The sequence below is a fragment of the Gekko japonicus genome, unplaced genomic scaffold (genome assembly GCF_001447785.1).
Source record: "Gekko japonicus isolate JY-2015 unplaced genomic scaffold, Gekko_japonicus_V1.1 scaffold213, whole genome shotgun sequence".
Classification (NCBI taxonomy): Eukaryota; Metazoa; Chordata; class Lepidosauria; order Squamata; family Gekkonidae; genus Gekko; species Gekko japonicus.
In genome coordinates, this window is record NW_015172557.1 from 530,668 (window position 1) to 543,289 (window position 12,622).

Sequence of the window (12,622 nt, forward strand, 5' to 3'; positions counted from 1 at the left end):
CCGAGTCCAGTACTCCCATACTAAGTGAAGAACTGTACCAATATATTATAGCCATTTTTGTTCTCCTGTTGTTAATACCACTTTCTTTGTACTACCTTTGATATCGCCTTCAGTGTGTCTCTTTTTAGAGTGCAGGACTAGGCAGTCACAGGTTGTCTGAACTTCTTCAAGATTTCTTCAAAGACATTTTCAGGGTGATTTGCTGGAATTTTTAGAAAACAGAATGGGGGTGTCATTAAACTTTGCTTACGGCATTAAAAAGAATTTGCCTGAGTTATTAAATCTCATCCCCCCACAAGCAAGCTCACTCGAGTATTTCAAATGCAGGTGTTTACAAGGAAGGCTTAGTGGTAGACTGACCTTCATCCCAACGTATGTTTCAGTAAGATAAACCATTGCCTTACCTTGTTGCAATATGGACATTCACCAAATATGACATTATAGCTTTGTCGACTAGACGGGAGTCCTCGCAACCACTGTTGAGAAACACAATACTGTTATCTACGATATCTGATGACAGCTTTTCAGTACAGGCAGGGCTTCCAGTACTCAGTGCTTGCCACAACACTCAGACTCTGTCTCTGCTGAATTACAAGAAGTCAATATACAGAATGCCTGGAGAGTGTTACATTACCCTCTTTTGATCTTTAAAGCAATGCAGAAGCATTACTAAGTCTTGAAAAGGGAGTTGCAGAAATGGTACTTAGTGGCCACCAGGACATGGGCAGCTGGGACAAGGATCATCTGAGCTAGACATAGGTAGTGCTGTAGAGAACTGCACATCTTCCAGTCACACTTGCTAGTAGAAATCTTATTGAACGAGTGTGATCAAATGCTCACTCATCACAAGACGCCATTATATTGATCCAGAACCCTTTGCCAGTCAGTGTATGAGAAGAAGAGGAGATTGGATTTATACCCCGCCCTTCACTCGGAGTCTCAGAGCAGCTTACAAACTTCTTTCCTTTCCCCTCCCACAACAGACACCCTGTGAGGTAGGTGGGGCTGACAGAGCTCTTTAGAGGACAGCTCTGAGAGAACTATGGCTTGCCCAAGGTCATCCAGCAGAGTCCGCATACTTAACCACTACACCAAACTAGCAGGTGTGTCTCATAGCCTGCTCTTTCTGAGCCAGTTCCACAGAGCCCAGGTTGAAAAATAATGGTGAGGCACAAGAACTTCTGTGTGACTCTACACTAACCACCATCTCTTTTAACCTTGGCTATGACCTATGCTTGTTTTGTTAGCATACCAGAGATCCACAGCATGGAAAGGTATTATACTGTCATGCTGCGTAAGCACACATTGAAAATTGCACAAACAGCAGATCAGCTTAAATCAGAAGGAGAATGTGAAAATTCACTCTTCTGGCTCTCTCAAGCTCTTTTACCTCATCAGTACTTAAAGGGTGTAGGTTCAAGCCAGAACAGGAACAGCTATATAATTTATATCACTATGACCTCAAACAGTTCCCACCTATATAGAGAGCAATGTGGGGAGTTATCTTCTGCCATACTTCCTCACCCCCCAATTAAGATCAACTACTGAGACACTGCTACAAGTTCCACCTTGTGGGCCCCAAAATTTGGAATGCAATTTCTCAGGCAAGCTGCTTGTAATCTTTTTTCATTTCATTCTGGAATCACGTCAAAGTAATTTTATTGTGCCAAGCCCTTGGGACCTAAATTTTTGCTTAGAAGTCGTTCTTAACTGCCTTTTTATTTAAAATGTTTTAATGGGTTTTAAAATTGTATTTTATAAGGCCCCTTAAAGTTAAAATGTAAAATTCTTTTTGAGCAGAGGCACCACATCAGAGTCTCTTGGGATAACACCAAATTACCCAACAGAACCACCCCACCAAAACTTGTATTTTTGACACAAATAATTGCTGATTCTAGCCACCTTGGTGGCCCTTGTGAGGGCCAGGAAGGCAGAGTATAAATTGTGTTAATACGATAAATAAATCAGGGAAGAATTATTTTTAATAATTCACACAATAATTTACTGGAATTTGAAAAATTTTCAAAAAGTTTAACATTTCACACAGTTCATTAAGAAGGCAGATCCAGACTGTTCTAAATTCAAGCATAGTAAAGAGGATTTCACTGCCAGAGGACTCAGTGATGGCCATGGAAAGATACTCCAGGAACAGGTACTTTACTGCTGTGTTCCCCAACATGGTGCCTGTGGTGACCCACTGGTATGTTTCCTGCTGCTCACTAGTTCCTCCCCCCAAAGCATCTCCTCATCCAAGCAAAGATCCCATCCTGTCTTTCTGCCACCTCACTGGAGCGTGAGGTATTTAAGAAGTATCTGGGAGGTGTCACCTTTTTGTGTCTGCAGAGAGCACCCATTCAAAAACAGCTGCCTGAGCCCTGACCTGGATAGCCCGATCTCAGAAGCTAAGCAGGGCTGGCCCGGCTAGTATTTGGACGGGAGACCTCCAAGGAATACCAGGGTCATGATGCAGAGGCAGATGATGGCAAGCCACCTCTGAACTTCCCTTGCCTTCAAACCCCACTAGGGGTCACCAGAAGTCAGCTTGACTTGGCAAAAAACAAACAAAAAACCCAGCTGCCTGCATGATAGGAAGATGTTTCAGCTGGAACTTCCTAACAATCTATGGAGCCATTTTGTGACTGATTACTGTCATCCCATGGCTGCCATTTTGTTGTGGCGCCTACTACCAATTTACCAGACACTTTAGATCTTACCTCATATAAACAAGCCTGATGGAACGGCTGGCCACAGCGTGAATCATCACATACTTGGTCTGGAATAGCCCCATGAAGTCGGTAAGCATAGCAGATCCCACAGTCCATAGAGAAATCCTTAAAAGACAAAATAGAGCTATCCCACAAATACTGATCTATACTAGGATAGTAAGAGGATTTTAATGTGAAAACTATCAGTACTGTAACTGTATAAACTATGCATGTTATTATAAAGAACTTGGTATATTCTATAGATTAGCCTCAGTTGGCCACTATCTTGTGTGGAAGGGGCCTAAGCAGACATGGCGCTATCTAACAGCCACATTGTGTGGAAGGGGCCTAAGCAGACATGGCAGTTTCAGTAAACGATCAACAGATGACGCACTTGGACTCTAATTTTACAAATTATAGTTCTAGGATAATCCCAAATTCATTCTAGGTCATATCTAGATTCACTGTTAGTGTCTTTCATGTTTTGTTAACAGTGACACCTTCCACACAAATTATTAGCACCAAGGAAATATTTACATTAAAAGTTTGCAAGGTTTTGACAGCTTTATGTTGTATTGTAAGTAAGTAAATAATAGAGTTTTTAACAGTTGTCCTATTAACTGCCTCGATGTTTTCCCAGAAGTGGTCATAAAACGTTCATTATGTTTTTTGCCAGGTTATGATACTCAAAATATTATAAACATGACCACAAACCAACATACAGATTTATGTAGAGCTTCTCGAGATGGAAAATCAATTTCTAAAACTTCCTTCAAATTTTGTAATAGACTGGCTTCTGGATCCCTGAAAGGAAGGGAAAAAAATGAAAAGAAAATGCTAGTACCCACTGAAAAAAGCTATGAATTAAAAATCTAAATCCAAACATACTTACCACATATGTATGTTGCTGTTCAGCTTCATTTTCAAAGGATTTACAACTAAAGACAAAAGGTAAATGTTTTGACATTATTCACAATTTTTAAAAAAACCATACTCTAGGACAAGGGTGTCAAACATGCGGCTCAGGGGTCGGATCAGGCCCTCGGAGGGCTTCTATCAGGCCCACAGTGGAACTGGCTGTCTTCTGCTTCTTCCAGTGCTGCTGCGTCATCATAGGGTTGCAGCTTACAGACACACACCTGAACAGCATACTCAAGATTGCAACAGCACAGACATTTTGATGTAATAATTCAGAGTAAGAGGTGTAAGTTTAAAAAACCCTTTGTGTTTGTGTCCTTTATAAAGTTTATATCTCTGCCAGCTGGTATTACATTTTATGACACACATGGTCCAGCCCAAAAAGTTCTCATTTATGTCAGATCCAGCTCTCATAACAAATGAGTTCGACACTCCTGCTCTAGGGCAAGCAGTGTGGACTATTAAAACAGAGTCAGCCTAGGAGTACATTTATAACCTAGTATTTCATGCTAGATTCAGAACTGGTTATCTTGCAGCAAAGAGCAGATTCTTGTTGATTGAGCATACATTGAATTAAGAAAAAAAGAAGTGCCTTGCTGGATCACGTTGAAGGATTCTTTAGCAGATTCTTTAGTCCAGCATTCTTTAGCAGAATCAGTTGGCCAGCTATCCCAATTCTGCCAACTCTGCCCAAGAGAACCATATTTAATTTATTGGGGAGGATGAGAGATGTCAAATCCATGAGACTTGATTCCCCCCCCCTTCTAGAAGGCAGGAGAACACTGCTATAGCAGCATTGTCAGCTTCACGTACCCACTGTAGACAGTGGGAGATGCAGGCCTGTTTTAAGATATTTTCCTGACTACCCAATTGGTTTAGAGACCTGGGTGCTGACTTGTCTAAAGGAAATCATCTTTAGAAGACACACGTGTTGGGGGCTGGAAAACCGGAGATCATCTCAGCCAACATCATGGTACACCCAGCAGTGTGGCAGACCCAGTCCTTGGCAGACGGCATAATGAGATGGCTGTTTTGGTGGGTCCCTAGTACTCAATAGCTGAGAAAGAAACCAGGGCAGCAGGGTTAAACTTATCTCCCTTGGCATCGTTAACAAATTGTTTCACCCAAATTGTTGAAAATGGACCAAGTAAGTGATTGTGCAGGATACTGCGATATGATAAAGTTTATTGTCTATGGCCAAAGGCCATTACAATCTAACACATAAGTGCAGGATACTAGAGAAAGTTATGAACTTAACTGGAAGCTGGTTAGTAACACCACACTGGGAAACCAATTGCACAATAGGAGCACTGCACAAAAAATGTTACATGGCACAGAGATGGGGCATGGCAGGACTAGTAATACCACATCCATGCATGAGTTTGTTACAGTGTCATGAAAACTTGACAAGCAGCACAGCAAGAAAGGTAAGAAGTATGGCGTACTTCTCAGAATGCATCTTCAGAATGGGCACTGATGGAGTTTTCAAACATCTTTCTGAGCAACACACAATTTTCTTGAAAAATTAATTTCTGTCTCAGCTAGGTCTGGCTGAAACAAGTATACTAACTGTGCTGTCCTAAGCAGAGATACAGCCTTCTCAGGCCATTGACTTCAACTAGACTTTGAAGGATATAACTATGCTTAGAATGACAATGTCAATTTGCTATAAAGTCCACTTGAGGTATGCAAAGAATCATATACACTGCTAAAGAAGCACTATTGTGGCTGATAAAACTGGTTTAAGAAAGATGGCACCCTACCGTGATCTGGTCCAAGAAAGAAACATTCAGGAGGCATGGTGGGGTGTCTGGGATCCACCTCTACATTAATTGAAACATTGTTTCCTGAAATGGCAATGGATGTACAGATCTAATGTAACAAAACATCTTCATTCTTACTCAACACTTGACACACACTCAAAAGAACTTTCTTAGTTAAGGGACTGATTCCAAAATGCTCTGCCATCACACCTGAAAGCAACACACTAACTTAGTCCTTTTGTTCAGTGTAAGTGTTTTGTACTCTAAAAGTCACAACTTTCAAGTTCTCTGTTTCTCATTGTTGATCCCTTGTTTACAGAATGCTAACAGAACTGGTTATATTAAAATATTTGAAACCCTTTTGAGCAATTAAAATATGCCCTCAATTAGCGGAGCAGCAGATTTTTAAAAAGTCAAAGTACTTATAAAAACTGTAAGTGACAGGTGCCATCTTAGGAGCATTGTTGATTCCAAGAAATGCCTCTTCTAGAAAGGTGCCTGCTGAGATTCGTGCACCTCAAAACAGCGAGAATACTTTTCAGATCTTAGTCCTTTGCCAGCTCAGCTGGTTAATTGGGTGGCAGTTTATGGAACATGAACACTTAAAAAGAAAACCCTTGTCTTGAGGAACTTGCAGTCTAAATTCTGAAATGCTACTATTAATACCAAACTGTTAGAAACCACATTGGATTTCTTTGTTGATATTTATATTTAAAATCATATATTTGTTAGAGAAATAATTTTAAACATCTTGTTTTCTGTTTTCCTGTCTGTGTATCCACAGCCAAAACCATATTCTTCTTTCTATTTTTCTTACCGACTGCAATTCTTCGCATTGTGGCACTCCGTGTGGGTTTTTCTGGCTCAAGTACCCAGGTCTTCTCATCAATTTCATCTAGAGCATTCCAAAACGCCTTCAATGATTCCAGCGCTGCCAAAAACTGACGATGAATGCTTAATAAGGAGCTCTAAGAGAGAAGGAAATTGTAACAAATTTTATAGATGGCATTTTACCAAGAGCAATAGAGAATAGTTTTAAAAAAGGAGCCTACTCTAACACTTTAAAGTCTAGCACACATCTAACTGTAAAAATGTGTGGCAGTAAAAAGATTGGAATTTTCCCCTACATTTTTTCTTCTGAAGACCTGAGTTTTGAATGGGCCATACAAATGCCATGTTTCTTTGGCTATGTTGTAATTCAGTTTTCATTTATTTTTAATTTCCACTGCTTTGTACTGAAAGCAGATATTTCTCAATTCTACAATTATTACCATTTAATTAATTAACTCATAACAAATGGGTTCTAGAGTTTTCGATAAGGTGGGGGGGACACATTTTCTTGTGAGATCATGCCCAAGATGATTTGCATCAGTTTCACTGTAACTCATTCTTATGCACAATTCAGAACATCAAGTTAACTGAAATGCCAGGGAGTGCTGTAGTTAAACCTTACAAATCGATCTGCTACAATCTTCTTCCAATAATGTGAGCTTTTCTCCTTAGCCAAAATATGTTAAAGGAAACAAGTGCTGACTCACATAGGAGAGAGAGAGACTTGTATGGTGACTACTCTTGTTATATTTAACATCCTTTAAAAAAAAATTTGAATCCAATTAATTTTAATACTAATTGCAATTTTCAATGATGTTCCTTAAAAGGTGGCCAAATCTTTTCTTAAAATGATCTGCTCATCTGATCTTATTTGCATGCATCATTGATGTCGCCAACTGACATTCCATATGCATATCTGAATCTTTTATCTTAAAATCAGCCATATTACTTTGTCATGCAAATCATGAAGAGTTTATCACCCATTTTAACACTTCAACCAGTTTATATCTAACCACTTTTCCCTTAAACAATCTGCATGGATCCTATTTTTGTCCGTGAAAACTACTTGATAATACAGCAAATAATCTGCTGCTTGATTTTATGTAAAAGGCTCTGCCACAGTCCACCTTGTGTACTATTTTAAAAAAGTGACAGGCTATGCAGGCTTGGATCCAAAGAAGGGTGAACAAACAGGAAGTCACCACAAGAACAGTTGGGAGTGTTTGTGGGCTGTCATAAGCAGGTTCTAGAGTAGGTGCCATGCTTCTACTTGCTTATACACAGGCACCTTTGGATCCATCCAATTATGCTCTGTAATAATGATAACATGCCAGTAGATAAACTTGCAGCACAATCCTATGCATCTTCACTCAGGTGGAAAGCTCACTATGTTCAGGGAAACTTGCTCCCAGATAAGTATGCATCAGACCGCTGACTCCTTGCTGAATATTAGTTTTCATGCTGGTCAGACAAAAAACACAGACAAGATAGGAATGCTATTTCTTGGAACACATCTGCTTTATAGTAGCAGGGAGTTTCCAAAAAAAATCCTTGCAAGATTTTTGCCATTCCCTTTTACTCAGATCCAGGAAATCTCTTAGTCTAGTGAGTGCTCCATTTATGAAGGGACAACTTTTACATTATCTATAAGCATGATTTTAAATTTTTACCTCAGTTCAAATTGTATTTTGAACTATTGATCCCCAGATGGTACAGCAATACATAAGTGCTTGCAGAAGTATACACCAATGCCAATTATAGTATAGTGTCACAAAACACTACAGTGTGGTAGTATTGCCACATTATGCCAGCAAGTTGACATATCTGGGGGTGGGGGGGAGCAGGAAAATAATTCTATTTTTTCCTATACAGTAAATATCTAGGTTTTTAAAAAAATATAGAGAGAATTTTGCTGAATGTACACTTCTGTTTACTTTGGACACAATCCAGCCAGAATTAATCACTCATGTCCCATTTCCTTCAGGGAAGGTTAGCTCACCCAGTAAAATTAATGGCATTTCTACTGAGGAAAAAAGTCTCAATTTGCATTTATCTACATTGTATCAGGCCCATGTTCACCATAAACTGAAACACAATGGGCACAATCCAAAAGAGTTAAACTCAGTTAAACCCCACTAATTTCAGTGCACTTAAGGCTACTTAATTCTGTCTTGGATTGTGGTCAATATTTAAGGGGGGGGAAATCATGAAATATCATTCTATTCACCTGGAGGACATCAGAAGGTAAGAACCTCTGCCAGAATTGGTGGATTAATTAAACCAGCTGTTGCCTCTTTGGCAGCTCTAGTGAATCTATATATGTATCTGCAATATCAAAGCCAGCTTTGGACAGTCAATAGGAAAGCCCCCCCCCCCACCTGATTTGTAAAAGGTTGATTAAAGTAGTTTTCAAATATAAAGAAATTTAAAAGGCAAGGGCATGCTGAAGCCTAGGTCCTGCTGCATTTCTAAGAATGGTATCAGGACTGCATGATGGGGCCTAGAGTCTTTGATGCCACTCCACCCTCACCAACCCCTCTCCCTGGACCACATTTACCAAGTGCCCTTTGCCCTTCTTTGAGGTGCTGATGGCAGCAAAGAACTGTGGGAATGGTAGCTGTTGACATACTTGATGCCTTCAGGAACTATGAGACCTAAATTTCCCATCATTACTGGCAGCTTCAGATGCTCCTGTGCATGCTTTCCTTATAGGAAAGGTATACCAAAACATTAAACCATTTTAATTGTTGTATTACTTTCACAGCCCAGGTACAGCAACCAGAACAGCACACAGTATTTTAAATGTTAGATTTATTTAATAGCATGACAATAGCTGAACTTTTATTTTCAATTGTTTTGCTAATCATTACTTTGCACCAGATTTGTCTTTTGCACTTCTGCAGAACAATGAAATGAAAGTGAACTTTCACTTGCAACCCAATGACCTTCTTCCTGAACCATTACAGCTAATATAGCCCCACATCAACATATACATTGTTTGGATTTTCACTCCTGTGTGCACATTTTGTGCTTAGTTATGTTGAACTTCATCTATCTGCTTGAGATTTTTACTGCCCTGAATGACATGATATCCTCAGCTACTTTAAATAGTATCTCAATACAGAAGACTGGTGTACATCTAAATAACTTGGATACCATTTTTAAAATATAAAAGGCTTAAAAGTATCAAGTGCATGTAGACAAATTTAAGACTGCCAAGACTGCTTCATGCATTATGAAAGCCACTGAAAAATCAATCTTTATAATGGGTGGGAAATATTTATCCATTTAGAAAATGTGTATGCTTCCTCTCCAGGAACCTGTTCGAGGCAGCTTACAAAATAAAAACAACATATTAAAAGATATTAAAATCCAACATTAAAACCCAGCCCAGCATAAAAATGTACACCATAAAAAAGACCACTGATAGTTTAAAATAATTGTTTCCAGATTAAAATAGTGTTAAAATCAAACACTTAAATAAAAGCCTCAGTGAACAGAAATGTTTGGCCTGGCACCTAGAAGAAAGCAGCATAGGGGCCAGGCGTGCCTCCAAGGCATTCCATAAGTGAGGTGCCACTACTGAAAGTGCCCTGTCTCTGGTTGCCACTTGCCTCACTTCTGAAGGCAGAGGCACAGACAGCAGGGCTTGCAAGGCAGATCTTAACTGGCAGGCTGGACAGTATGGGCGAAAGGAGTCCTTCAGGTACCCTGGCCCCAAACCTTTTAGGGCTTTAATGACACAAACCAGCACTTTGAACATAAAGGGAAGTATTTAAAGGGAACTAGTGTATGCATTAGGCCTGTGTTCTCTGTAAACTTATCACAGCGTATCACCTCCCTTCAGGCCCCAGTTGATAGAGAAAATCCATGCAGTGTCAAGCATGGTAGACAAGTTTTGCCCAACTGCAGTTTTGTTTCCCCAGCTCAGTACTTTCCTTTCCTTAGCTGAGTAAATAGCAGTCATTTACTAATGTGGGAGGTAAGTGGACACCACTAGGATACAGGCTAAACCTGTCCCTTATGACCAGCAATGGGAGGTAACAGGTGTCTTGGGGTACAATTTGGTTGTCCACAGCATATAATTGGAACCTTTGAGAACTGAGCCTGCCACAGTGCACCCTGGTTTACATTTCTTGGTCATGGCACAATGTGATACTGTGGTGGTAAAGTGATTCCCAGATACTGACACAGCATGCCTTGAAAATCCCACACTAGCCTTGAAAATGCCCACCCAGCAGCTGTTAACAGTAAGTGATGCTGGCTTTAAGACTCTTCATGAAGTAAACAGCATTCAAAGAGAACAGCCCCTATATTGAGGCATGGGCAAATAGGCTTCTTCTGTAGGCTTCATAACACAGAAAGGCAATCACAGATACTTAACTGATGTTATTTAAAATTTTGAGTCCAGTGGCACCTTTAAGACCAACAAAGTTTTATTCAAAGTATGAACTTTTGTGTGCATGCACACTTCCTCAGATACACTGAAATGGAAGTTACCAGTCCATACAAATAGCTAGAGGGTGAGAGGCAAATTAGCATACAACAAAATGAAGATGTTTTAGCAGATGTAAGTATCAAACAGGAATAATGAGCAAAGTTTATATGATCAGCATTTGTTTGGATTTAATTTCGGGGGGGGCACACATGGAGAAGCAAATAAATCTATCAAAATCGGAGGTTATCTACATTGCATGTACACAAAAGCTCATACCTTGAATAAAACCTTGTTTGTCTTAAAGGTGCCACTGGACTCAAAATTTTGCTCTACTACTTCAGACCAACACAGCTACCCACTTAATGTTATTCATTAAGAGATTTGTACCCTGCCTTTCCTGAATTCAAGGTGGCTCATAAAAAGTGAACACAAAATCCAAGGCAGCAGACATCTCCAGTTAAAGCCATTCAAATGCCTGGAATATTATTGCTTATTTAATTTTGTTTTCATTATCAGTAAGTTGGAACCAAATTGATTGAAAGTGGAAGATTTGTATTCACTTGCCGTGAAGCTTCCTTCTCGGTGGTCCAGAGTGGGGCAGTCCTTGACTCCTGGGAAAGCACCTCCCCCTTCCGTAGGCAGGGCCGGCAAACTTTGATCCTAGAGGGGAGGGGCTTATCCTCTGATCCCCAGTCATTACGAAAGCCACCTCCGAGCTGCTGTAAATGCACTTAAAAATAACTCCTTCCCCCTCAGACAACTGGGGAATACCATCACAGCCATGGGCTTAAACAAATACAAACCTGTATTTTAACCATTAAAGCAAACAAACAGCAACAGTCCACCACACCACGTAATCAGTTAGACCATATTCATGAACAACTGAACCACTGCAAAACCTAAAGGACCGGAAGTCGTGTCCATCAAGAGAGGGTGGGTAGGACTGCCCCACACTGGACCACAGAGAAGGATGCTTCACGGTAAGTGAATACAAATCTTCCATTCTCTGGTGGTCCAGGAGTGGGGCAGTCCTTGACTCCTTACTCCTGGGACATAAAAAAGCAGTGCTCCCCCCGGGTGGGTCACACAACTTCCGGTGCCTAAAGGGCCTGAAGGAGCACTCTACTGTCAAATACTGCTGCTGTCGAGGCTAGTTTGTCAATCCTATAGTACTTTGTAAAGGAATGGACAAATTTCCATGTCACCACCTTACTTTTTTTTTGTAAAAACCTTTTATTAAGATATGATATATATAGTCCAATATACTCATAGTTTCACAAAAAATCTACCATATACCCTCCTCCCTTTCCCCCCTTATTCGGCTTCCGTGCTCCCACCTCCTGTACAATTCTTAATTTTCTTATCTTTGTAAAGGAATGGACAAATTTCCATGTCACCACCTTACAAGTGACTTCTAGGGACGGCAAGGCCCTATATGCCGCCGATGTGACTGCCCCCCATAGAGTGTCTTGTGACCCCTACTGGAGGTACTAACCTCTACACCTTGTATGCCTGACTGATCCTTATCCACCTGCTCAGGGCAGAAGTGGAGACACTCTTTGCCAGGGACAACTGACTAACATACCCAAACAAGGATTCAATCTTTCTTAACCCCCTGGTGCTGTCCATATAGAAAACTCAAAGCCCTACACACGTCTAGATGATGCCAGACTGTCACCATCTCATGGCCAGGGTTTGAAGAAAAGGAGGGAAGTACCATATCTTTCTATCTATGGAACCAGGAGTTAACTTTGGGGATGAACGCTGGGGCTGGTCTGAGGACGACCCTGTCGTTGTAGAAGGTACATAAATCTGTGCGTACCGACAAAGCTTTCAGCCCCAAAAACCTACATGCTGAAGTGATCCCCACTAAGAAATTGTTTTCAGAGTAATATCTTTCATGGGACATGATGCCATTGGTTCAAACGGCTCCTTGCATAGTGCTTGTAGCACTGCATTTAAATTCC

General features: G+C 40.5%; 2 protein-coding genes across 2 annotated transcripts in view; one reads left to right on the forward strand and one right to left on the reverse strand.

Moving 5' to 3' along the window:
* Positions 1-160, forward strand: part of VRK2 (vaccinia related kinase 2) — a 68,009-nt gene extending 67,849 nt beyond the window's left edge. Inside the window, exon 14 of the mRNA XM_015421202.1 lies at positions 129-160. Within this exon, the coding sequence (XP_015276688.1) occupies positions 129-160 (32 nt within the window). The remainder of the gene's footprint in view (positions 1-128) is intronic.
* The window catches only part of FANCL (Fanconi anemia complementation group L), a 72,796-nt gene continuing 60,180 nt past the window's right edge, over positions 7-12,622 (reverse strand). The window contains exons 8-14 of the mRNA XM_015421204.1: positions 6,204-6,354; positions 5,387-5,470; positions 3,598-3,643; positions 3,428-3,509; positions 2,715-2,831; positions 405-476; positions 7-202 (exon numbers count right to left, since the gene is read on the reverse strand). Of these exons, the coding sequence (XP_015276690.1) occupies positions 167-202; positions 405-476; positions 2,715-2,831; positions 3,428-3,509; positions 3,598-3,643; positions 5,387-5,470; positions 6,204-6,354 (588 nt within the window). The 3' untranslated portion in view covers positions 7-166. The remainder of the gene's footprint in view (positions 203-404; positions 477-2,714; positions 2,832-3,427; positions 3,510-3,597; positions 3,644-5,386; positions 5,471-6,203; positions 6,355-12,622) is intronic.